Here is a 25,460-nt window from a genome sequence, read left to right on the forward strand (position 1 = left end):
ATGCACGATGCGGGTTTGACGTAACGAACAAGGATCCCAAGGGAACGTCTGATCGTATGGTTTCAAGTGCCGAGTGGGGTACAAGACTCGGGTGTCTGTCTTTTGAAACAAATTTGTCGATGTTGACTCCCCACATAGGGGAAGTTCCAAGTTTGTGGGCATTCTATCGAGCTCAAACTGCATTTAAAGGAACCGAAAGCAGTTGAATTCAACCTCTCTGAAGCACTACATTGCACCTTGAATGGGGAAAAGGATTGTCTCCTGCATGAAAATGCTGAACGAAATCAGTCACAAATGAAATATCCAACGTATGGTCAATCTATAGGGTCTGACCTAAGTATGCTTTAGCGCCATGCTGACACAAGGAGCCCTTCAACCTTCATGTCGGCCTTCCTAACGGCTGTTACAGATCTCGGAGATGTTTCAAATCGTTGAAAATTTCATTTCCAATTCATTATTATGACAGGTAGTTTAGCCTTTAGTTGCTTTCATCAACAACTTGATTGCCCTTGCTGAGGCAAGAGATGTATTTTATATATCTCTCCTGGTGCCTGTTTGAAGTCAAAGCTGTAATGTCTTGAATATACGAGGTGCCGGACTCGCGTTTAAACTTCCTTGTACCCTACTACCTGCTTTTCGAACAGTGTCTACAAATTCGGTGGGCAACCCCCATAATGTATTAGGGATCTACAACCAGTTCTGGAATTTTCGATCCCACCTGGGCAGCCCTCGCAACACATGAGGTAGCATTCATGCACAGCAAGTTGCACATAGTATATCCAATCTTCTCTGCCCAGGTGGCGATAGCATAGGCTGTCTCTGTGAGAGGCAAGGCGCCTATCAAGATTGAGAAGAGCTGCAGTTGATAGGGGTATATCGTACGACAAAACGGAGTACAAGCATTCGATTTCAAGTGGCTTAGATCTACCTAGTTAAATAATTATGTTATCACAGGAAGCCTCTCACATATTCTAAGATATAGCCATCGAAAATTCATCTCCATCACAACAAGGATAACGAATACCTTGATTATAATGTCCCTTGTCCCCTAGAAGAATATGATAACATTTGAACTCACCGAGGGACACAAAAGTGTCGATCAGATAATCACAAGGGATCGACTGCACATGTATAAGAAAATTATGTTGCAGGCGATCTTCTCCACAGATATATGGCCGGCACCCGACAGCCTAGAAAGGCAAGTTGCCACGCCTACAGTACTTAAGTACAGTATTGTACTCCGAAGTTCGTACTCAAGGTCAAGATCTGACATCAAACAACGGAATGCATTCCGCACCGGAGTATGTGCCGTGCACAAAGTACAGAATGCAAGACATAAGAATGCGAAGGTCACGGAAAGGCAAGGAATTATGGAGTTGACCTTTCTTATCTCCCGAGCGGGCTTGCCGTTGGCCCCGTGTTCCCCAAGTTACCCGAGCTCCGCCTTGTGAAGTTGAGGCAAAACTAGTAGAGAACGTGGATGAAGTGCAAATGGTACCCCGTACAATTAGTTAATCCTGCTTTTTCAATTTTGTTCATGGTATACAATTCCCCGAATTTGCTTCCGGTGTCAACTTTTTGCCCTCGGCCACCATTTCTCCACATATAAAATAACTAGGGGACTGAGACTTGGTAGTGGGGGTTTTTTTTTAGCTATTTCTCTTCTTTTTTTATATCTTTTTGATACTCCTTTTACAATCTTTACTCCATTGACGCCGTATATCTTCTTTTAATCACCGAAGTATACGACGTTTATCTTTACTGTACTAAAGCGGTGAATGCGACGATCCAACACGGAGCCAGGACTAAGTGGATCAGACCACCTGTTGCTTAGATCTTCCTCTTCTCATCTTCCTCTTTGAGGTCATTTTAGGGGTCTATAGGGGAACAGGAATTATTTTCCATTCTGCTTATTTTCTTGTATCTTGGTTTTTATTTCCTAAACTGTTCTTCGGCTTGGAAACACCAATTTTTACCGGGAACGACCCCCACCCCTGTTCCCGCGACAATGGCGCAACTCGATACCCTCGACTTGGTTGTTTTGGTGGCTCTCTTAGTGGGTAGCGTTGCCTACTTCACCAAGGGTAGCTACTGGGCTATTCCTAAAGACCCTTATGCCTCCAGCGCCGCCGCTAATGGAGCCGCTAAGAGCGGCAAAACCCGCGACATCGTGGAGAAGATGGAGGAGTCCAACAAGAACTGTGTGATCTTCTACGGCTCGCAGACCGGTACCGCGGAGGACTACGCATCACGACTGGCAAAGGAAGGCTCCCAACGTTTCGGCTTGAAGACTATGGTGGCCGATATTGAGGACTACGACTACGAAAATCTGGACAAATTCCCTGAGGACAAGGTCGCATTCTTTGTGCTGGCCACCTACGGCGAGGGTGAGCCCACTGACAACGCGGTGGAATTCTATCAATTCTTCACTGGCGAGGACGTTGCTTTCGAGAGCGGCGCCACTGCCGAGGATTCCCCTCTTTCCTCCATGAAGTATGTCACGTTCGGCCTCGGTAACAACACTTATGAGCACTACAACGCCATGGTTCGTCAGGTCGACACCGCTCTGACCAAACTCGGTGCGCAACGCATTGGAACTGCTGGTGAGGGCGACGATGGCGCCGGAACCATGGAAGAGGATTTCCTGGCCTGGAAGGAGCCTATGTGGACTGCCCTGACGGAGACTATGGGTCTCCAGGAACGTGAAGCTGTCTACGAGGCCGTATTCTCTGTCACCGAAGACGACGAAAAGACCCCCGAGGATGAGTCCGTCTACCTTGGTGAACCCACCTCCGCCCACCGTGAGGGCAGTGCCAAGGGTCCCTACTCCGCGCACAACCCTTACGTTGCCCCGATTGTCGAATCCTCCGAATTGTTTGCTGTTAAGGACCGTAACTGTCTGCACATGGAAATCAGCATTGCTGGTAGCAACCTTAGCTACCAGACTGGTGATCACATTGCTATCTGGCCCACCAACGCCGGTGCCGAGGTTGATCGCTTCCTGCAAGTCTTTGGTATTGAGGAGAAGCGTCACTCCGTCATTAATGTCAAGGGCATTGATGTCACCGCTAAGGTTCCCATCCCAACTCCGACCACGTACGACGCGGCTGTCCGCTACTACATGGAAGTTTGTGCCCCCGTTTCCCGTCAGTTCGTCTCTACCCTCGCTGCTTTCGCCCCCGATGAAGAGAGCAAAGCCGAGATTGTCCGTCTGGGTAACGACAAGGATTACTTCCATGAGAAGATCACCAACCAGTGCTTCAACATTGCTCAGGCTCTTCAAACCATCACTTCCAAGCCCTTCACTGCCGTTCCGTTCTCGCTGCTTATTGAGAGTCTGAACAAGCTCCAGCCTCGTTACTATTCCATCTCTTCCTCTTCCCTGGTCCAAAAGGATAAGATTAGCATCACCGCTGTTGTCGAATCTGTTCGTTTGCCCGGTGCCTCGCACATGGTCAAGGGTGTCACCACCAACTACCTCCTGGCCTTGAAGCAGAAGCAGAATGGTGAACCCTCGCCCGACCCCCACGGTCTCACTTACTCCATTACCGGTCCCCGCAACAAGTACGATGGCATCCATGTGCCTGTTCATGTCCGCCACTCCAACTTCAAGCTGCCTTCCGACCCATCCAAGCCCATCATCATGGTTGGTCCCGGTACCGGTGTCGCTCCTTTCCGCGGTTTCATCCAAGAACGTGCTGCTCTTGCCGCCAAGGGCGAGAAAGTCGGTACCACACTTTTGTTCTTTGGTTGTCGCAAGAGCGACGAAGATTTCATCTACCAAGATGAATTCAAGGTATGCAATCTCTAACCCCCTGCAACGTCTTTGAATATAAGACTAACATAGTATGACAGACCTGGCAAGAACAGATGGGCGACTCCCTGAAGATTATCACCGCCTTCTCCCGCGAGGGATCCCAGAAGGTATACGTCCAGCACCGCCTGAAGGAGAACGCCGAACTCGTCAGCGAGCTGCTGAAGCAAAAGGCCAATTTCTACGTCTGTGGTGACGCCGCGAACATGGCCCGCGAGGTCAATCTGGTTTTGGGCCACATCATTGCCGATCAGCGGGGCATGCCCGCCGAGAAGGGCGAGGAGATGGTCAAGCACATGCGCAGCAGCGGCAGTTACCAGGAGGATGTCTGGTCATGAATGATTGATGAATACTTCTCTGCACCTCGTCCCGCGCTTAGATGGTCGGGCATATATATTGGCATGTTCTTTGTTCGATACTTTTTCTTTGGGTTCGCGTTTTATGTATCCCTAGCATTGGCCTCGAGAGCTTCCCTGGGGAGTATGGGCAGGTTATGACTTTAGACTTGTGATTTGAAAGGGGATTCAATACTTTTTTTTCAAATGAGGATTCTCATTGATGTCTAAAATGTTTGCAACTATTCTATTATAGACTCGCTACATCGCATTTTTTTTATTTGCATTTATCATTTTCTTCGCAAAATATATGAAGTTTTACAGATGGAACATGACCAACTACATAGATTATAAAGGATAGATCAAAGTCCCCAGTGTGAACGAGAGTCGATATGGAGTATCAAAAGTCAAGATGCTTTCGGCTGTAGCGCGGACTTAAACGTCATTCGAACGGGAACTTCATTCCCAATCTCCCCTCCTTCACCACGGAGACATGCGCACATGACCCGGGGGCAGCAAACCTGATTTTTTTTTGAACCTCTCGCTCTCAGTATTTCCCCCTTGGAGCGCTGCGCTGAAACCAAAGCTTCATCAGCTCCCCGGTTGCCAATTGCCGCGATCATGGCCTACGTCGTGCCCATCCACCGCGCGAGCAGCATTCGCCATGCAGTGAAGCTCAACTTCTTCGCACCAAACGAAGAATGCTTAGTCGCAGCGTGAGTTCTCTGCCATCTCAGTTTATCCCGCAGGACCCTACTCCGACCCGCCGAATAACGAGCAACAGCTAATTTGCAATCCACAGCAAAGCCAATCGCCTAGAATTCTACACCCTAACCCCAGATGGCATCGTCCTCACTGCAACCCGCGCTATGTACGCGCGGGTGACGATGCTTGCCCGTCTCCCTGCACCATCCAACTCACCGACCGATCACCTCTTCATCGGAACGAACCAATACAACTACTTCACAATACAATGGGACCGCGAAACGCAACAAATCAAAACAGCACGCAGCTGCACTGATATCGTTGAGCCCTCGTCACGAGAGTCCCTGTTCCCTCCGCGGTGTCTGGTCGATCCCACCGGCCGGTTCATGACATTGGAGGTGTACGAGGGCGTGATAGTCGTTGTGCCCATTGTGCAGCCGACGAAGAAACGGAGCCGGATGTCGACGGTTGGGACAGATATGCCACCTCAGGTAGGAGAACTCGACAGACCGACCATATCCCGGATCGACGAGCTGTTCGTTCGATCATCCGCATTCTTGCATTCAGAATCGAATCCGTGGCTAGCACTGCTATACGAAGATAACACACAGAAGGTGCGCCTCAGAATCCGCGAGCTGGATTACACTCCTGGTACATCGGGACTTGCTGCGGATGCTACGTTCAAAGAGGTACCAAAGCTTGAGGGAGGAGAGTTTGGGCAAGAGCTTGATCTCGGTTCTTCGCATTTGATTCCCATCCCGGCTCCGCTGGGTGGTCTTATTGTTCTCGGTGAAACGTCGATCAAATACATCGACGATAACGCCAACGATGTGATTACGCGCAATCTCGATGAGGCAACTGTTTTTGTTGCTTGGGAGAAAATCGATAGCCAGCGGTGGTTGTTAGCCGATGACTATGGAAGACTCTTTTTCTTATCTTTCATTCTGAACAACCGGGGTGAGATCGATGACTGGAAGCTCGAGTACCTGGGTAGTACGGCTCGTGCGTCTGTCCTCGTCTACCTCGGTGGTGGAATGCTATTCATCGGCTCGCATCAGGGCGACTCACAGGTGATCCGGCTGAATGGTAGTTCGTTTGAAGTTATCCAGACCCTGTCTAATATTGCGCCCATTCTCGACTTCACCATCATGGACCTTGGAAATCGCACCAGCGAGAGCCAAACCCACGAGTTCTCGTCTGGACAGGCTCGGATTGTGACAGGATCCGGCGCGTTCGATGATGGCACCCTGCGAAGTGTGCGCAGCGGTGTCGGTATGGAAGAGCTGGGCGTCTTGGGCGAAATGGATCACATCACGGATCTCTGGGGTCTACGGACTCAAAATGAAACCAAAGACGAGTCACTGGATACCCTGATCGTTACTTTTGTGGACGAGACTCGTGTGTTCCAATTTAGCCCCCACGGTGAAATCGAGGAGCTCGACAATTTCCTGGGGCTTGCACTCACGGAGAGCACTCTCCTTACTATGCGGCTTTCAGGCGCTCGCATCCTCCAGGTCACAGAAAATCGAGTACTAGTTGCCGATCTCGAAAGTGGGATGGTCACTTTCGAATGGGAGCCGGAGACTCCCAAGCTGATCACCGCTGCCTCGGCCAACGATGACCACCTCGTTCTGGTGGTCAGTGGCCAGGTGGTCACGACCTTCAACCTCAAAGGCAACGTGGAACTTCTCACGCAAAAGAATTTCGGTGATAACCAGCAGATCTCTGGCTTGACTGTTCCGTCTACACCATCAGGAGTCTTCATCGCAGGATTCACTCAACTAGCGCATGTCTCGATTTTTGGCATTAACGACTTGAAAGAATTGGGAACAAGCCCCCTTGGCCCAGCTGGAGAAAGCTTCCCGCGATCAGTCCTAGTGGCCCAGGTATTGGCCGACAAACCACCTACCCTGTTCGTCTCCATGGCCGATGGTTGCGTTATCACGTTCTCGTTGAACGATGACCACACACTCACTGGAATGAACAAGCTGGTTCTTGGTTCTAAACAACCCGTTTTCAAGAAGTTGCCTAAAGGGGATGGCCTGTTTAACGTTTTCGCCACCTGTGAAAACCCCAGCCTAATTTATGGCTCGGATGGTCGAATCATCTATTCCGCTGTAAACTCTGAAGGTGCCTCGCGGATCTGCCATCTTAATGCAATGGCTTTCCCTGATGCTATCGCGGTTGCAACAGAAAAAGAGCTTAAGATCGCTTTGGTTGACAGAGAACGCACAACTCAAATCCAAACGCTCCCAATAGGCTCGACTGTCCGTCGTGTTGCATATTCCCCATCTGAAAAGGCATTTGGGCTTGGTACAATTGAACGTAAGCTTGTGGCTGGCGCCGAGGTCGTGAAGAGCCACTTCGTCCTCGCCGATGAGATCATGTTCGGACGACTTGATGCCATCGAAATGCGCGAAGAGGAGCTGGTTGAATGCGTTATTCGCGCCGAGCCATCAAGCAAGAAAGGTGGAAGTACCAAGGATCGGTTCATCGTCGGCACAGCTTTCGCAAACGAAGAAACCGAAAGCGGGGAAATCCGCGGGCGGATTCTCGTACTGGAAGTTGATCACGGCCGCAAGCTCAGCCTAGTCGCCGAGTTGCCGGTCATGGGTGCTTGCCGAGCTCTCGCTATGATGGGTGACTACATCGTTGCAGCGCTCGTCAAGACTGTTGTAATCTATGAGGTGAAAACCGATAGCAGTGGTTCGATAACACTGGAGAAACTCGTCGCCTATCGTACCTCGACTGCGCCAGTTGACCTGACTGTGAACGGGAACTTGATCGCCGTGGCAGATCTAATGAAGAGTCTATGCCTAGTCAAATATGAACCGGGAAAAGATGGCGAGCCCGACAAGCTCGTCGAAGTTGGCCGCCATTATCAAACAGTCTGGAGCACAGGAGTTGCTTGCGTCGGCGATGAAACATTCCTCCAGAGCGACGCCGAGGGTAACCTTATCGTTCTTTCTCGAAATATGAATGGAGTCACAGTCCAGGACCGGCACCGCCTGGTTCCGACTAGTGAAATCTCGCTCGGAGAAATGGTGAACAGGATCCGGCCTGTGAATATCCCACACCTCTCCAGCGTGACAGTGACACCTCGTGCATTCATGGCAACAGTACGTTTCTCTCACCTAAAGCTTTGCATATCACTAACTCGCATATAGGTCGAGGGCTCCATCTTCCTCTTCGCGCTCATTAAAGACCAGTACCAAGATTTGCTAATGACATTGCAAACTGTGCTTGCCACCAAGGTTGACTCATTAGGCGACCTGGAATTCGAGAAATTCCGAGGATTCCGCACGATGGTCCGCACGGCTGATGCGCCGTTCCGATTCGTGGATGGCGAGCTTATCGAACAGTTCTTGGACTGCTCGCCGAGTATGCAGCAGGAGATCGTGGATGAGGTTGGCTCTTCTGATGTAGAGGAGATTAAGCAGATGATTGAGGCATTGCGAAGACTTCACTGATTGGTGTTCTTGGGCATTGGGGTACGTTACGAATCGCTCATGACTATGGATGAGGTGCGATGGATTGTTTCTGAAGGAGCTCGGAGGAATTTCTCTGGGCCACAGTTTAGCGTTGGGTTTGATGCATTCACGTTATTGCAAATACCAAGTAGATTTCACGATTTCAAGGCGTCTCTACATAAAAGATACCACTGTAGTCAGAACTTATTGTAGCTAAAGGGGCCCTGGGAGGTCCAATTAAATTCAGAATTAACCAATTAAAGATACAAGAAGCAAAACCCCCAGAGACCATGCAATGCACATCTAAGCCAACCGTCCAAGTTCAATAAGCATGAAGCCAATCACACCCCAAAAGATCTCATAGATCCTTCTTCTCCTGGGGGGCATGTTCCTCATCCTCACTCCAATCCAACAACTCCATAATCTGCTCACGGCTCAGATCCTGCGCGCGCTGATCCTTCTTCACATTCTTGATGTAGTTCTTCTGACGCTTACGCGCCATCTTGTTCCACTCAGGAACACCACTAGCAGCAGCCATGACATCCTCCTCGTCCTCGAGCTCATCATCAGTGTTTTCGACTTCACCAATGACCTTGCCCTTGTCGCCACCTCCACGCAGCGAGTTCGGCGAGATCTTGACCTTGCCGAACTCAGCCCTCTCCTTATCTCTCTTCTCCTTCTCCTTGCGGCGGTCACGGTCGTGCATCCACTTGAACAGTTTCTCGATGTAGGGCCTGACGATGAGGTAGAAGACCACACTACCGATGACCTTTGTCCAGCGCTTGCCGCTCATCTGCGCAATTGAGGCGTAGCCATTCTTCCAGAAGCGCGTCCAGACGGTCTCGAAGAGGGTGTAGAGTTGGGCGAAGAAATCTTGGAAGGCATCGGCGGCTTTTTCGCTGAGGTCCACTTGGGCTTGGGTCTGGGCGGACATGATGTTTTTTTTTTGGGTTGAAGTTGCTTGTGAGAGGAAAGTGGTTGGTATCCCGCTATTGGGAAAAGGAGGTTGTAGTGAGGACACTCCAGTAGTAGGTAAAGGTAGAGATTTTCCCAAGAACTTGACTAGAAAAGTTGAAGAAGAATAATTGAGGGATTAATTGACAGATCTGCGATTGCTTTGCGCTTCTCTGAAATTCCGCGGCTCCCGCAATCAGAATTGCTTGTTTAGGGTTAGCGTGACTGTGCCGGATTAGCCGTTATTCCGCGGACGCGTCACTGGCCAATCATATCGAGTTCTGCTTTGATATGGGGACGCGATCTGCTTGTTATCTCTATCAACTTCATCATGGAGCAAACCGAAGAAGCTAGTTTGGAAGAGGTGGGTGCTTCGACTAGAATATTGCATGCCAGGCTAATTCTTCACAGCGCTTGAAATCCGCTTTGTGGTTGTCGATTGGCAAGATCGTGGATGAAGAGACCATCAGGCTAGGCGTCAATGCGACACCACAGTTCATTGGCGCATTGACAGAGATGGTGTGGGCTCAGATCGGTATGCTAACCTGTCTGTATGTGAACTTTATCTGGGTTGTGTGCCTAATTCTTAGCAGAAACGGTCAGCCAAGATCTAGAATCCTTTGCAAAGTAAGTCGGCTTACTATGACTGGACAGGATTGGCTCTTGTTTGGACATTCCAACATATGTTGAGTGAATACTGATCACCAATTCTCAACCCAGACACGCAGGGCGATCTACTGTCAACGTGTCCGATGTCATGCTGCTCGCTCGTCGCAACGAGGGGCTGGATTCGATCCTCAAAGCATTCGTGGAGCAAGAGAAAGAGAAGCAGCGCCAGGAAGATTCCTGAATAGCAAACTGTCAGCCACTTTTTGAAAACTCGATGTCGCGCAGTGAGCCCGGTTCTATCTACTGGGTTGCATCACCCCCGTTATTTGGACGTCCTCAAACAAAATGTTAGTAGGAGAATTAAGCTATATGGCCCTGGCTACTTTCCGTATATGCAACGATGAGTTCTACTGCCTACTGCGGACCAATGCTGATTTTTTGACTATAGGAAATGCTCGATCTGCGCCAGTTTTAGCAACAACTGGCTATATCTCCAGGCCCAGGATTTTTGCCGGGCTATGATGTCGCCCCTGGCAATACCCTCTGAGATATGAACCGAACATTGGTTAAAGTTTGTCGAACGCGATGCCTGATTCCACCCGCATGATGAGCACGGCGTCGATTGACTAGACTGACCGATGCCGGACCAGCAGTATCATGCCTCTGAACTTGGTGGCATAATAGCTCAGCATTGGGCTGGCTTGAATGTAGTCTGGAAGGTGATGTTCTTTCCAGCTCATATTTACTTTGGTGTTACACTGTGCAAGCTATGGTATTGTTGATTGTACAATTGTGTTGTTTCCCTGTCATCATTTTATTGGTAATCAACTTGCTTAAAAGCATCACCTGTGTTGATACAACTTAATACATTATTTTTGTCCATGCCTTATCGTATTCCTAATTGCATTTAATGCCACTGTTTATGTCTGTCTAGCCACACCGGCAGTTACACTGCCAAGCTCCGAAATATAATTGCCTAAAATCACATGGCATCGTGGACCCACGGCAATAGGACGTGACGCAAACCTCACGGGTCAGACGTCATTTTCAACATTTTCAACGTGGTGGGTACAACGTTATCAGGGCTCCATGCGTAACAAGGTAGAAGGTATCTCTTAAGAATATTGAATGGCTTTATCAAGCTGTTGGTACCTACTTGGTAGTTAAATCTTTATAAGAAATAGAACTGAACAACATGTGCTAACAAAAACAAAACATAGAGCGTAGCTTAAACCGCACTAGTTTCAGATTATTGAAGCTCATTTCAACTTTAATCTTTCAACTGAAACCCTGATGATCAATTCGCAAATGGACCAGGTTGACAAGGGGGTGTCAATAATACGTCAACAAAACAGTTCCTATGTCTGTATGAAGCACAAAACACAACCTTGGAAGTAGATCCAATGGTGTTTAGGCAGCATGTTTATTTTCCAATAATAGTGTACATCGCAAGGCATTGAAGTGTAAAGTGTAAGGGTCAACGATAGTAGTGTGGCTTTTGGTAACGTGGCTGGGGCTTTTCTTTTTTTGGGAGTTTCCCCAAAAGATACTTCACCTGTGGCGGGGCGAGCGCCCAATCAGACAGCACTAAGAAAAAGTCTCTAACTGTAGGCGGCAAGGTGGAGAACCAAACCATGGGAGTGACATCAGGAAGTGGGTCATTTAGAGTGTGGCGCAGACATCTCCGGCCATTAAGGTGTGAGCTTCTCCCAGGATCGACCTTTGCCATCCACTGATCTTCGTCAATTGCGTCGGCTCAGGGTCTTCACTTTTAAAATCCCCCAAATCCTGCTGCCTGACTTTCATTCATATACAAACGAATTTCCCTAAGACTTGTGGTCACCTTACCATCAAACCCCCTCCAAAAAACTCATATCTGATAATGGGAGCCGGCGGAGTAATTCTTCGATTCTTTAATCTTGGTCTGCGCGTGCTGCAGTTCCTTGACAGTGCCGTCATCCTCGGCATCTTCTCATACTATCTGGCTGTTCTCTCCAGACACAACCACCATATTGAAACATGGATAAAGGCTGTTGAAGGTCTAGCAGGCGCAGCGACCCTCTACAGTCTGCTCGGCATAATCTTCACCTGCTGTCTTGGTGGCGTGGCGTTCTTCGCCTTCCTAGGTGTCGCCCTGGACCTGTGCTTCGTGGGCGCAATGGTTGCGATCGCCATCTTGACCCGCAAGGGTGTGAGCCAATGCACTGGCACGGTCGACACACCTCTAGGATCAGGAAACGCCAACGACGACACCTTCTCCAAGGGTCTGACCTTCGGCATGACCTGCAAGCTGGAGAAGGTGGTTTTCGCAGTCGCGATCATTGGAATGTGAGTAGCTATCCATAAACCCCATTTTCCCCACGACTCTCACTAATCGTTCCAGCTTCTTCTTCTTGGTCTCCATCCTGTTCCAGGTCCTGCTGGCTCGCCACCACAAGCGCGAGAAGCGCTTCGGTCCGTCCCCCACCAACAACTATACCCACGGCAGCCGCGGAGCATTCTGGCGCCGCAACAAGAACAGCCCCGATACTGTCGCCGGCGCTGATACCCTCCCCGGCCACCCGACCCCGCATGACGTCGAGATGGGCGCGGGGCCCAATAACGAGAAGAAGTGGTTCGGCTCCTGGGGTCGCAACAAGAACACCGCTACCAATGGCGCTGCTCCTGTTCAGACCGGTAATGGTTATGGCTACGGTAACTCGGCCTACACTGGCAATATCTAAGCATGCTCGTTGGGATAGTCGGAGGCTTGATAACCGACTATGTTTTGGATCGGTGTGCACGCACTGGTCGATGATTCTATGACCGTTTTGTGTGATTTGGAGCCAAGATACCACTGCTATGTTTGTGAAAAGATTGGGTTTGTACAATATGACGGAGGATATCTGGCGGGCACTTCGGGTCTTTTAAGGACTTAGCTGGTCACTATAATATTAATCAACTGCTATACGTGTTTTTATTTATTCTTAGTATAGTGCAGTTGGGTTCCTTGTTCCTGAAGACCCTGTAACAATAGTATTCAAGCCTCATTTCCGCATGCGTCGACTCCGGATTCAAGCATGTGGGGGGGATGTCGCAGCTCACCACGTGGCTACTACCCCATCTTTGGACATCGAATATCTATTGAGAAAAGCACTATGTCATGTTCAGTATTGAACGAATTCCCGGTCGAGCAAGTTGGAGGGAAACATGCCTTGGTCAGTCCGGGTGATATCTGCAAATTCCTAGAGAACCGACTCTCGGGTGGGCTCCGAACATGAAACATTGGGTGATGTGAGTTGAATAAGAAACATGCATACACATTCAACAACCCCAAAGAACCTAAAACATATAACAGAAAGAGCACATAAAAAGGGCACAAAGAAGTTGCACTACGTGGAACTGACGATCAAGATCTCAAGTAACAGATCCGAAGAACTGGACCTGATTGTAAGAGATGAAACTATTCAAAAAATAATATCTGAGACTAAAGGTCAGATTGGGCGGATTTTCTGAACCACCATACTCCAACACAACATGCCTCTCTTAGCTACATAGCCAGCTGGACTTTTCTCTTCAAGATCAGAAACCAGATCTTCTTCCATTTTACTCTTAAGTCAAATTCGCTCATCAAGCTCCTGTGTGTAATCAAACCAAACTGCCAACAGCGTTCCCACTCAACTCTTGGTTTCCCTAGCAATCCATGCCAATAGCACTCATCAAAAATGAGCCAGGAGTCCCCTCAATCGAGTCTGTGTGGGGTTAATGGTGAAGTCAAGGAGCTTGCTACTCGCGACATGTGATATCTTTATAAATCCAAAACTAACTCTCGACCCTAGTATCCGGCCTCTTGGGATGGATTGAAATGATTGAGAGAAAGTGAAACCTGATATTTTCCAATAACGTTCAACTAGAATTGAGCTCAACGGGAATATCCTGAAAACTTCACCACATTGAATAGAATCCCTTGTCGAGTTCGAATTGAACAAACTTGGGATGGAGAATGAGAATCCCATGGCGAGGAGCACGGGTGGACAGAACACCTACGCTGGGTGACCTATGTGATTGCCGACTTGGGATCAGAGTTTTTGAAAACGTCCACTGTTTCGAGGGCCCGGAACGGGATGATTTATTTGCAAGAGGTGGTCGTGAGGGTATTCCACACGCACAAAGCTGCGAGTATACTATGTAGAGAGACATCTTTTAGGTGGAAGACTTAGATTTGAGGGCGAATTTTACAATGCTAGGCTTGCTTGTTTGCTTGTCAGAATCTAGAGTAGATGTGGCAAGAGTTACTAGTTCTTGAAGAGTTGGTTAAAAACACACTAATATAACATTCATTAAGTAGGTGACATGACAATAGCATCAACCGGGTCATCACTGGACTGATCATGGGTAAAGGGTAACAGAATACACAAGGCACACAAAGCCGCCAAGAAGAAACAACATCGAGAGTCTCCAAATAGGAAACGACAAGGCGAAATCGACCGAACCATTCCCGATGAATTGATGATAGAAAATTTCCAAAATTTTGTAACAAGGAATTCAAAACGAAAGCCCTTAGCGAGCAGCAGAGATAGTACCCCAGCGGCAGATAGTCCCAGCAGCGACAGAGCCCATGAAGACAGGGCGGCCGTGGTCACACATAGCGAAAGTGTATCCATCAGGGGAGCAAAGAATCTCGCCATCAGTGCAACGGAATTTACCAACGTAGCTGCTGAACGCGTTGTTGGTAGAAGCGTCAGTGCCGAGAGTACGAGAATCAGCAGAAGGAGGAGCGGTTCCGAAGGCCTGAGCGACCTTAGAAATCTTGTCGCTGGTCTTGGTCGAGGACTTGGTAGAGTTCTTTTCGGATGTGGTTGTGTTGCCGGAAGAGGTGCCGGGAGAGCTGCTAGGAGAGCTGCTAGGAGAGCTGCTAGGAGAGCTGCTGGGAGAGCTGCTGGGAGAGCTGTCAAGGAAAGGAGCATTTTCAGAGCACTTGTAGCCTGGGCCATCGGCCGTGCCGACGACGTTGGGGCCGGGCTTGGGGAATTTGACGGCTTGGCCCTCAACGGTCACACACTTGCCGGCCTGGTTGACATTGGCAACGAAGAGGTCGGGAAGGCTGTCGAAGCTGCTCTTGGCAGCCTTGATGTTCTTAGTTTTCGTAGTGTTGGGTTTCTTCTCAGTGGGCTTGTCCATGGGCATCTCAGTAGGCTTTTCCTCGATCATGTGCTTAGGGGGTACAGTCTCATCCCGCTTCTCGGTTGCATTAGCGGTACGGCTACCAGATCCACCGATGGTAATCATCGCACAGTTCATGTACATCTCACGGTTTCCAACCTTGTTGAACCAGGTCCAAGCAAACAGAGCGTCACCGGCGGGTGCGTCGGAGGGAACCGTGAACTGGTACTTCTTGGCGATGGGGCAGTCGCCCTCCACAGACTCAATGACCTTGAAGGTCTCACCTTTGTCATAAGTCAGGGCGAGCTGACATGAGCCACCATCGTGAACAGCGCTTCCCTCCAATTCCATCTGCTGAGATGAACCCGGCGCCCATGTGGCGACGGCCTCGAAATCATCCTTGGCGTAACCTTTGCATGGGTAGTCGCTACCAGATGTGGAGAGAGGGTTGGTATACGAGTAGTCCTTTTCGCCTTTGGCGTCCTTGTTGAGAGGACTGCGGATAGGGTAAGGAGTGCTCAGCTGCATGTGAGCCGAGACAGTGGAGGCTAGAAGGCCAGAGACGATAGCAAGGCCCTTCATTGTGATCGAAATGAAGTGTTTCTAGGTCGAGTGTTAGTCTCATGTTGTGATAATTCTAGATATGGCAACGTCGATGTATGCCGAGGCAGGAACGGTTTTTCTCTAAGACCCGACTTACAGTCTTTGCTTGGGATACTATTAGAATCGTATAATGGTGTAGTTTCTCAAGATAACACCAAGCACTTAACCACCAGGGTCAATATTGCCAAAAAGAAAAAGAATAGAGGCTTGGATAGGGAACCAAGTTCAGGTGTTCAACAGCCAGTATAAATACATGGCTCGGAGACCATAACATTCCCCATAACTCTTCGAAGGAATGGCCGATGCCATCATGTTGTGGTGGAACTGAAAGATCAGTGACGGCCCTCGCAACGATGAGGAATGTCAGCCAAACAAACCTCGATCTTGAACCTCGATCTGTGCACTTAAAGTGAGTGTTGCGAACGTTGTACGCAGATAATTACTTGAGCCTTAATTCCAGCGACGTGTATTGATATTTCTCAAGCCTTCTCCTTTCAATGACCAGTTGGATTTTATCGCAATGCTGTCTTCAACCAAATTTCCAAGTAAAGCAAAGGAGACTACGATGTTTGAGGGCAACCACCCCAGGGGTCGTGGATTGCAAACCTAGCGGGTACTAATAGCTCAAATACGAAAATAGCTCAAATATGAAAAAGCCACCATGACTTCCTTCATTCCGACCAAATTTAATCTCCGCGAGCTGAGTTTTACGAAGAATTTTGTCGCGATGTCAGAAATACAAAAGTAAGCCACGCGTCGCATATTATATTTGCAGCCCTAAGGTGCCGGCGTGATTTTCAGACTTCTTCCACTTCATCGGTGGTTTCCCGTCGGGTATGCATTGAGCTCGGTGCAGATGGAAGCCCTAGGGGCCGTCTTATCCCTGTTTTCCCCTGGCAACCCTAGCCAGGGCACCAATTGTACACCTCTACATCAAGGGCTTTGTTTACACTTGTGTTGATCTATTCCGCATTAGCGTTATTTTCTAAAAAAAATACCTCACGTTCCATGTAAGAAAGAAAGCTTGTCGCTGCGGGGTTTCCACGATGCCATACACTTGGGGATAGTATATGCATGGTTCTAATAGGCTTCAAGTCAGAGCCAACGGATTTGCAATAGTGCTGGCGAATTTAATCTAATCCATTCAAATGCTTGTAATCGAAAACTCTGGGAAACACGGTTGGCTAGGCCATCGACGTAGTCATTCATTATATACATGCATAGATCAGCATCGAATATATATTTTTACCCAAACATGCGATTGCTATTCATCCATGCTGCCTCAACCACTTCCTCCATAGAGACACCCTTTAATCCCGCAACTACCAACCCCACTCGCTCCATATTGCAGCTCTCATTACGAGTCTTGACCATTTGCCCCAACATAAATTTGCTGTGTTTCCGACTCGCCGGCAAGGGCTTCGCCGACTCCAAATACGGCGCAATCTTCGGATCATTTCCCAGAACTTCGCACCACGGCGCATCGGTCTCTAGTTGTAATTTGTCCAAAGGAATATGCTTCACCATGTCCCGCTGCTCATCTGTTCGAAATGAAATTCCGTTGACACTGATTTCCAGCCCCAACTCCACAAGCTGGAGCATCTCTTCGGTCGTTCCTGCGAAAGAATGCACCAGCCCACCCCGAGGTAGTCGTAGAAGGAAAGGTTTGATGATGGAGATGAAGTCTTCAGCTGATTCGCGCACATGCAAGAAAAGCGGTAATTGGAAGTGCACGGCTAGCTCCAATTGCTCGCGGAATGCGCGCTGCTGCGTTTCCTTATCTGCACGTTCCAGATACTCGTAATCAAGGCCGATTTCGCCAAAAGCAGCCAGAGGAGAAGATTCCTCAGCTAATAGACTTTCGCCAAGTGCACGGAGCTCGGTGAGATATTGTGAGTCTGGTTGTTCGTATATTTCCGCAGCGTGGTATGGATGCACTCCAAGGGTCATTTTGCACATTGCGGGGAACTCCCTCACTGTTTGGAGGTTTCGTTTCGCACCTTCGAGTGTCATGGTAGTGAGCATGACTTTTTCGCATCCATATTCACGGGCTCTCTTGAGAACCTCTGCAAAGTCGGGTTCATGATATTGCTTTCCGCGGTAGATCCCTTGGAATTGGTCTGCCGTGAATGTCACGGCCACCTGTCACCAATGTTAGGTCAAACCAAGAAAAGATTAAACTGTGTTTACTCACATCGAAGAATTTCATCGTGAAATTGTGTGATTGGTGTGCAGAACGAAAAGTGAAGAAAGTTGTGAATAGTGTGCTCGGCTTTCTTGGCGGCATCTAACCAGTACAAGCCAATGATATGTTTAAAACCCAGGTGCTGATTGGTAGCAATGTGTATTTTTGCAGCGAGTTCAATCGGATTCTCTAAATAGAGTGATGTCTGCAACCCCGAAGGACATGAGTTTATTTAATCCAAAATTCTCCGAAGATTGACGAAAAATATACCGGGTGCCTGCACCCGATCTCGGGTTCATGCTGCCGAAGTGAGGCGTTCTCCTAAGTACAAATTTATATGAGTTGAATTTATGCACAAAAATATTATAGTAGGATCTATATACAGTGATAAACCGTAGAGATATCATGGTCATGTAATGTTGACCTTGATCTCGCCGATCTCGCCAGATGCAGTTCCCGCGAGGACCCCAGTCCCAATAATTCCACCGTCACTGGCCTCTCGCAAGAAGACACTCCTCCCACCTGCTTGTGGACCAGCACGCAGTATGAGACGATCGATGTATCTCTGTACAGTTTCTTTATAATGAGGATAGTGTTGGATGACTCCACCGGAGAAAGCCACGGCTAGTTCTTCGGGACCGCTATTCCACCCTGGTGTAGATGCGGAGACTGAGGGTGAGTCCAGTTCAGTATTGTGTGAGTCAGTCGTACCGTTTTCTTCATTGGTTTCTTTTGACTCTCCATTGCCGAGTTTGACCTCATTCGTGCAATCGAGCAGACCAACAACAGCGGAGGCCACCAAAGAAGCAGCTCGATCCTGCACACCGGAGGCAATGGCGCGAATATCATGAGCATACTCAGGTGACCAGATCCAGTCACTTTCGGATGGCGGTTTGAGTGTCTTGGACAACTCACTCGCTAAGGATTCATCAGATAGAGAAGAGGCAACAACAAGAGAGAGGAAGTCTGTTGACAAGGAATATTCCTCGACTAATTTCAGTGGTAATGCAGAGCGTTGTATACCCAAGGCTCCATGGAACCAATCATAGCAGACGATTCGGACAAGTTCGCCAGTATATGAACCGCCAATCATATATTCCATCGGCTGGAATCCTGGCCTCTTGCAATTTCTATCCAGTTGATGGTCCCATTTCGTGCGGATACCAAGTTCAACAAAAGGAGCAGCAGCAGTAGAGAGGGTCCATTCCGTTGAGATGAGCGTTTCTTTTGCGTCGGGCTGTTTTTCAAGAATGCTTTTCGTTTTAGATTCATGCAAATCGGACAATTTCATAGGGACCGTCGTGTTGCAGCCCGCGCCAACAATTAGCCCCATAACGACACGGGTGTTCGGCAAAGAAGGAATAGAGTATGCTAAGGAGGCAAGGGTCGCAGTCGTGTCATTTATCATGACTGCCACTTTCAATTTAGGGAGTGAAAACAACCTGCGTCGCTTGCTAGGGAGATTCGCGTCATCTCCATGAGAGGAATATGTGTGACGTTCATACCCATTTAGCAATGACTGGCGGAGGTTGAGGTCTGAGCTTAACGAAAAGCCTTTGCCTGTCGGCATTAGAATGGCTTCATCGAGGGAGTCTTGTCTACACTAAATTAGTCCCAGAAAACCAAAAAAAAGCCCTCAAGTTGGTAGGAAGTAATACTTTATAGGGAGACAGAAGGAAATGCCTGTCGTTATTTGGTCAATACGTTCTTCCGTCGGATTTGCGAGTCTGTCAGCCACAACTTCGGCAATGCAGTCTCCAATCCAGGTGAAAAGATCAATGGAATGATCTTTTCGTAAATGTTCTTCAATAGGCCATGCCTTTTCTAACGTCCGTCGTACACGTGCACGTCCTTCGACCTGTTGATCTCCCAACAGATCGATGAAGGCGACACGAAGATACGACAGACCAACATAGACAGCAAGATATCGACCTTTTTCATGACCCGTTGGAAGCTGGGTGATAGCCGTTGGGATGAAATGCTCGGAAGATTCCGCGGCCAGCGCTTTATATGATGCAGATAGCCGGCATGATAAATCATATAAGGTTTCAAGTTCGACCTGCAAGGGTTGAAGATAATCTCTAATGTTCGGCTTTATTATTGATTCCATGACTCGCAAAGATGATGTTGACACCATCAGAAGTGCCTAAAGTGAGGTTGCAGAAAACAAGCCAGTGCCCAAAATATGCCAAGATGCCCTCAAGTGGAGCCCTAGAATACCACCACGTGACCGAATCAACATCGACTATATATCGGGCTGACTTTTCTTCAGTTGTTTTCTTTGTCTGTTCATATGTTCATATGCTGAGAGGATCCGATATAAATCAGGATTATATGAAATGACAACGATTGTGGTGATGATCATCAAAAAAATTAAAACCGCCAACATTCAGAACGAGACGGCTAGATCTTGAATATGACCAGCATTTCGTTCCTATATGACCATGTCGTCTTGTCCCTGTTGATATTGTCCAAGGTTTTCTGCTACTTGATCTAGCATTTGTATCGGCTAATAGCTGTTTCGCCCTATGTTATTATAAGCTTGGTGAAGCTTAATGTAGCAAATAAATTTAGCATCGAACCATTCAATCGTACGGCTACTGAGCGATCATGTCTACGGAGATAGCTTGATTTACCCAGTGTGGTGGTAAGAAAACAGTCCATTAATGGATCCACGCCCTGTGGTATACAAGGTTACATTCGCCAGTTTGTTGTTGCCCCGCGTCAGCAATCACTTTCCCCACAATCGCCGGATACCAAACTTCGCTTCATACAAATTTTTGACTATACTAAGATGAGGTCCGGTAGTGTGAGCTCAAGCCCACCGCAGCTAACAGGCGAAGTTGATGAATACCAAGACAGCCACGAAGCCAGTGCATCAGACATCGACGAAACGCCGCCGCTGCATGCAGTAAATGTCGCCCCGAGATGGAACGAATCCAAAACGACGATATGGAAACTCACTGCTACTTTTTGGTGCGCGTTTGTTATGGGGTCTAATGACGCCGCATACGGAGCGATTATTCCATATGTTTGTACTATCCGAAATTCCCTACAAAGATATGGGAGCTGATGATAACGTCGATATAAATACTCAGCTTGAGATTTACTACCGCAAAAGCTATACAATAGTTTCACTGGTTTTTCTTTCACCTTTTGTTGGTTATACTATATCTGCCATACTGAGCAATTCAGTCCACCAAAATCTAGGGAGAAGAGGAATCACTATCATCGCTCCTATTTGTCACTTGATTGCCTTTGCAGTAATATCAATCCACCCGCCATTCCCAGTCCTAGTTATTATGTATATACTGGTTGGACTGGGCAGCGGCTTCCACAACGCAGCATGGAATGTATGGATTGGAAACATGGCGAATTCGAACGAAGTACTCGGGTTTTTCCACGGATTCTACGGCGTCGGAGCAACAGTCAGTCCCCTCGTGGCAACCACTTTAATCATAAAAGCTGGATGGGAATGGTATTCTTACTATTATCTCATGGTACTTGAATTATTCACTGTCAACATGCGGTTACGGTTACTAACGACTAGAAACAGACCGGCGCAGCTGCTATTGCACTAGTCTATTCAACAAGCGCCTTTTGGGCCGAAACAGGGGCCAAATATCAACAAGAAAACCCAAAGTTCCCAGGCGATGATGGAGGCGCGTTCTCCCAAACACGCACCGCCCTTACGCACAAGGTCACATGGATATGTGCCGCTTTTCTCTTCCTATACGGCGGAATTGAAGTAGCAATCGGAGGTTGGATTGTTGTGTTCATGACCAATGTCCGACACGGCGGCGCTTTCGAGTCCGGCATGGCAGAAACGGGCTTTTGGCTCGGTATCACCGTCGGTAGATTCGTGCTAGGGTTTGTATCACCCCGGATCGGGGAGAAATTATCAGTTGCCATTTACATTCTGCTTGCGATTGCTCTCGAGCTCATATTTTGGCTTGTCCCGGAGTTTATTGTATCCGCGGTTGCAGTGTCGCTTGTGGGATTCTTCATGGGAACCATCTTCCCTGGAGTTGTGATTGTTGCCACACGAATGTTGCCGAAGAATGTTCATGTTGCTGCTATTGGTTTTGCGGCTGCGTTATCTATGGGTGGGGGTGCTGTCTTTCCCTTCATGATTGGTGCTATTGCTCAGGCTAAGGGGGTGACGGTCCTACAGCCAATTTTGCTTGCCATGCTGGCTGTGTCGTTGGGAATCTGGGCAACTTTGTTCAGGCTGCCACAGAGAGAGGTTTCGCATCATGTTTGAGAGTAGATTGCGATGGTATTAGCTATGATCGTGATGGATCAGCAGGAGATAATTAGTATTAGATTTATATATGAGAAGAGATTAGATGACAAGAAGCCGCTTTTGATCAGGACTTTTTCAATGTCCTTACAGCAACTTTGCCATGACTATAACCACCAAAGATGCGACTCCATGAATAATAGTCAACCTGTTCATGGATGCGGCACCCGTGTACAACGGGCTCGCCACACTGCTTCCAGTGGTAGAAGTAGAAGAGACTTCCTGGGTTGCGGTGACAAGTGTTGGTGCAGACGAGGGACTAGCGGGAGCCGAAGATGCTGTCAAAACATCGGTGGAGTGGCCGTTTCCATTCATCGAGTTGTCTTCCTCTTGGTGCTGGGCTTCGCTCGCACCAGCCACAGAAGAAATAGACGCCCCAGTTGGTTCCGAGGAATTGACCGGTACAATAGTAAGAGTGACCTCTTTCTCGGCAACAGTGGCGGCAGCAGGGGGAATATCGGTCTGTTCCAAAGCCTTGGTGATGGTCTCGGTCTGACGGAGGGACTCGGGGCAGGTCTCTTGACCGTTTGAGCACGTCACTTGGGTTGTTGTAATGGTAGACTGGTGGGTCACCTCCGAGGCTCCAGAGTTACCGCCAGAGTCACCGCCAGAGCTGCTTCCAGAGTTGCTTCCAGAGTTGCTTCCAGAGTTGCTTCCAGAGTTGCTTCCAGAGTTGCTTCCAGAGTTGCTTCCAGAGTTGCTTCCAGAGTTGCTGTCAGAGGTGCCCCCAGACTTGCTGCCAGAGGTGCTGCCGGAGTTGCTGCCAGAGGTACTGCTAGTGGAATCTTTGCCCTGTCCGCTTTGACCAGTGTTGTTGGTAGCAAAGCCGCTTTCACCCTGTGCATGACTGATATCAATAGATCCGGTGGTAGTCGCCAATGGGCAAACTGTTGTCGAAACGAGAATTGTCTCGGTGGTAACAAATGTGACCTTGGACCGAGCAGGACAGTCGGTTACAGTCTGAGGGCAGGCGGTGATAGTGGCAGTACGAGTACTGAAGATTGTTGAGGTGGTGTATTGATCGTCACCGGAGCCACTCTGATTAAGTGCCTTTGTCAATGTTGTTGCAGTTGGCAGGGATGCGTTGGTGGTCTCCGTCAATGGGCAGACGGTAGTTGAAGCAACAAGTGTCTCGGTGGTGATAAAAGTGGTCTTTGATCTGGCAGGGCAATCTGTGACTGACGAAGGGCATGCAGTGATGGTAGAGGTACGGGTGGTCAGGACGGTAGAAGTGGTAGACTGTACAGAAGATGGTTCAGAGACAGCTTCAGTTGGCTGGGGACCATTGATCAATGCTGTTGATGATCCAAGTTGACCAGTTGACTGCGCAACTCCAGAGATGGTGGACTGAGGACTAACGCTTCCCAAGGTGGCAGCAGGTGAGGGCGAAGTCTGTCCAGAAGTGATGGTGGCCGGGTTGGATTGAGAAAGGGATTGGGGAGGACTGGAGACAGAAATCACAACTGATGGGCTGCTGGGGCTGAGATGGGCGGGTGAACCATCTGAGCTGGCATGTGCTGAAGGAGGAACTTGTCCCGAAGGACTAGCTGCAGTTGGTTGGGGCATAGAAACGGATGAGCTTGGGACAGATGTCACAGCAGAGCGGCTAGATGGTCTCAAAGGGCGAAGGGAAAAGGAAGAAGACGGCCGAGACAACACAACCGATGAAGCGATTGGAGTGCTGGGTCGTGCGGAAGCAAGAGGTGCAGCTGTCGAGCCAGTCTGGGGAGTAACGTACAATGATACAGGGGTAGAGAAAGGAATGGCAGTGCTTGAAGAAACCGCATTAACTGAAGAGCTCTGCGAAGGAACAAAGACGGGGATTGAAGAAAATCGTGACAATGAAGGAATAGGAGATGGCTTCACAATTGCAACACTTGGAGACGAAAGACTTGCGGCGAAAGAAGATGGCCTTGCGGAGGACGATGAAGGGATTGAGGAGCTGATCGGAACTGCCGAAGAAGGGCTAGCAGAAGGCGAAGGTGTAGCGATAGATCCGTTGGGGGTGGTGATCGCCAACACAGTGGAGGAGGCTTGTGGCGAAGATGTTGGTACAGCAGTCGGAGTAATTGTGCTTGTACTACAAGATGTAGTTGGAACACCATTGCTCATTTGAATATTGTCAATGTCAATCTTATCGGCGGTATATCTACCAGAGCTTTCTTGACACCAGGCGTAGATCTCGAGCAGATGGGTTCCATCAGTGGTGGGCGTAAAGGTTGTTGAGAAGGTCGACCAAGTAAAGCCAGAATTTGCAGCAGCGGTTCCAATCGACGATCCAAACGAGTTCATATACCAGTAGACGTGGCAGACTACCGCACCATTGCCGACATTGTGCTTGACGCGCCAATCCAGTGAAGCTGTGTATGTAGATCCGGCCTGGAACCCATCGAGGTACTGATAGAAAAGAAGAGAGCGTACTTGGGTCTCTGATGCTTCACTGTGGTGTGTCAGTTGAATTTTACCAATTCAAAAAGTAGGGCTTCGTACAGGTAGTAACTACCATCTGCGGCATCGCCGCTCACCACAGACCCAGTAGTGCCAGAAGCATATCCCCAATTGGTGAACCCATCCTCGAAAGATGGATTCTGAACTAGGTTTGGAATGGATGTGGCGCAAGTTACGATAGTTGATGCCGTTGAGGTTGGGTTTACTGTCAGGGTGTCGATCACTGGGATTGCTTTCGCTTGCAAGGCAGCGAGGACCAACACCAAGCCACGGGACAGCTTGTGATCCATTGAGTGTGTTTCGCGATCGAGGCAGAAGGAATGTAAAGGTTTGGAGACAAAATTTGGTCAAAATGTATGTAATTCAAAAGGAGTGTAATCCTCGACGGAGGTAGAATGAATGTAAAGAGTCGAAGACAAAAATATAAAGAATCTTTTGGAAACCCCAGAACAACATCTATATAGCAGATCTAAACAGTGGGCCAAGCTTTTCAATATCGGCCTCCCCGTCAATATTATAAGCCAAGAGCTCGTGGGTAAGCGAAATTGAAATGAGACCCTGTTCGTCCGCGTTGTGTTATCGGCATCAGGGACCAGTCCCACGATCTGAAAGAAAAACGGCCCCAAAATAGAGCCAATTGAGCCTCTCTGTTATGCGAGTCTCCATCAACTATTGAATTTTAGTGCCTTTGCTGTAAACCCAGGGGTTCATCTGCGCCTCAATCGAAGGACCGGTCAATATTGCCGATGGGCAACCAGAGCCGTTATCCATCGCTGGTTTGTCATTGGTCAATGTTCAAAATCATAGAAATGTCTGGTTTCTTTGATTTGAATGTGTTTTGTGTCGGAGCCAATTGTCACTGACAATTTCGTGTTAATGTGCTCCGTATAGA

At 48.6% G+C, this 25,460-nt stretch overlaps 10 protein-coding genes across 10 annotated transcripts; 6 read left to right on the forward strand and 4 right to left on the reverse strand.

Moving 5' to 3' along the window:
* Positions 1 to 2,008: 2,008 nt before the first annotated feature.
* On the forward strand, positions 2,009 to 4,152 carry cprA (NADPH--hemoprotein reductase cprA; the record flags this gene model as incomplete). Its single annotated transcript, XM_057237743.1, has 2 exons — positions 2,009 to 3,796; positions 3,856 to 4,152. The coding sequence occupies 2 exons, from the start codon at positions 2,009 to 2,011 to the stop codon at positions 4,150 to 4,152; spliced, it is 2,085 nt and encodes a 694-aa protein (XP_057100354.1).
* Positions 4,153 to 4,770: 618 nt separating this feature from the next.
* N7529_002216 (DDB1/RSE1 family protein) lies at positions 4,771 to 8,324 on the forward strand (the record flags this gene model as incomplete). Its single annotated transcript, XM_057237744.1, has 3 exons — positions 4,771 to 4,865; positions 4,952 to 7,973; positions 8,022 to 8,324. The coding sequence occupies 3 exons, from the start codon at positions 4,771 to 4,773 to the stop codon at positions 8,322 to 8,324; spliced, it is 3,420 nt and encodes a 1,139-aa protein (XP_057100355.1).
* Positions 8,325 to 8,682: 358 nt separating this feature from the next.
* N7529_002217 (uncharacterized protein) lies at positions 8,683 to 9,258 on the reverse strand (the record flags this gene model as incomplete). The annotated part of the gene is made up of 1 exon (XM_057237745.1): positions 8,683 to 9,258. One exon carries the CDS (start codon positions 9,256 to 9,258, stop codon positions 8,683 to 8,685), a length of 576 nt encoding a protein of 191 aa, XP_057100356.1.
* A 351-nt stretch (positions 9,259 to 9,609) lies between these two features.
* Positions 9,610 to 10,128, forward strand: N7529_002218 (CENP-S family protein; the record flags this gene model as incomplete). Its single annotated transcript, XM_057237746.1, has 4 exons — positions 9,610 to 9,642; positions 9,690 to 9,813; positions 9,872 to 9,905; positions 9,999 to 10,128. The coding sequence occupies 4 exons, from the start codon at positions 9,610 to 9,612 to the stop codon at positions 10,126 to 10,128; spliced, it is 321 nt and encodes a 106-aa protein (XP_057100357.1).
* A 1,641-nt stretch (positions 10,129 to 11,769) lies between these two features.
* N7529_002219 (uncharacterized protein) lies at positions 11,770 to 12,610 on the forward strand (the record flags this gene model as incomplete). The annotated part of the gene is made up of 2 exons (XM_057237747.1): positions 11,770 to 12,215; positions 12,271 to 12,610. 2 exons carry the CDS (start codon positions 11,770 to 11,772, stop codon positions 12,608 to 12,610), a joined length of 786 nt encoding a protein of 261 aa, XP_057100358.1.
* Positions 12,611 to 14,426: 1,816 nt separating this feature from the next.
* N7529_002220 (putative extracellular protein) lies at positions 14,427 to 15,611 on the reverse strand (the record flags this gene model as incomplete). Its single annotated transcript, XM_057237748.1, has 1 exon — positions 14,427 to 15,611. The coding sequence occupies one exon, from the start codon at positions 15,609 to 15,611 to the stop codon at positions 14,427 to 14,429; it is 1,185 nt and encodes a 394-aa protein (XP_057100359.1).
* Positions 15,612 to 16,877: 1,266 nt separating this feature from the next.
* N7529_002221 (TatD family hydrolase) lies at positions 16,878 to 17,841 on the reverse strand (the record flags this gene model as incomplete). Its single annotated transcript, XM_057237749.1, has 2 exons — positions 16,878 to 17,774; positions 17,827 to 17,841. The coding sequence occupies 2 exons, from the start codon at positions 17,839 to 17,841 to the stop codon at positions 16,878 to 16,880; spliced, it is 912 nt and encodes a 303-aa protein (XP_057100360.1).
* Positions 17,842 to 18,226: 385 nt separating this feature from the next.
* Positions 18,227 to 19,927, reverse strand: N7529_002222 (hexokinase family protein; the record flags this gene model as incomplete). The annotated part of the gene is made up of 2 exons (XM_057237750.1): positions 18,227 to 19,415; positions 19,476 to 19,927. 2 exons carry the CDS (start codon positions 19,925 to 19,927, stop codon positions 18,227 to 18,229), a joined length of 1,641 nt encoding a protein of 546 aa, XP_057100361.1.
* Positions 19,928 to 20,611: 684 nt separating this feature from the next.
* N7529_002223 (MFS transporter) lies at positions 20,612 to 22,081 on the forward strand (the record flags this gene model as incomplete). The annotated part of the gene is made up of 3 exons (XM_057237751.1): positions 20,612 to 20,852; positions 20,878 to 21,317; positions 21,374 to 22,081. The coding sequence occupies 3 exons, from the start codon at positions 20,612 to 20,614 to the stop codon at positions 22,079 to 22,081; spliced, it is 1,389 nt and encodes a 462-aa protein (XP_057100362.1).
* Positions 22,082 to 22,274: 193 nt separating this feature from the next.
* Positions 22,275 to 24,236, forward strand: N7529_002224 (uncharacterized protein; the record flags this gene model as incomplete). The annotated part of the gene is made up of 4 exons (XM_057237752.1): positions 22,275 to 22,521; positions 22,681 to 22,889; positions 23,490 to 23,499; positions 23,689 to 24,236. The coding sequence occupies 4 exons, from the start codon at positions 22,275 to 22,277 to the stop codon at positions 24,234 to 24,236; spliced, it is 1,014 nt and encodes a 337-aa protein (XP_057100363.1).
* Between the last annotated feature and the right edge of the window lie 1,224 nt (positions 24,237 to 25,460).

This window comes from Penicillium soppii (assembly GCF_028829465.1).
Source record: "Penicillium soppii strain IBT 18220 chromosome Unknown utg000003l, whole genome shotgun sequence".
In the NCBI taxonomy this organism is placed as follows: Eukaryota; Fungi; Ascomycota; class Eurotiomycetes; order Eurotiales; family Aspergillaceae; genus Penicillium; species Penicillium soppii.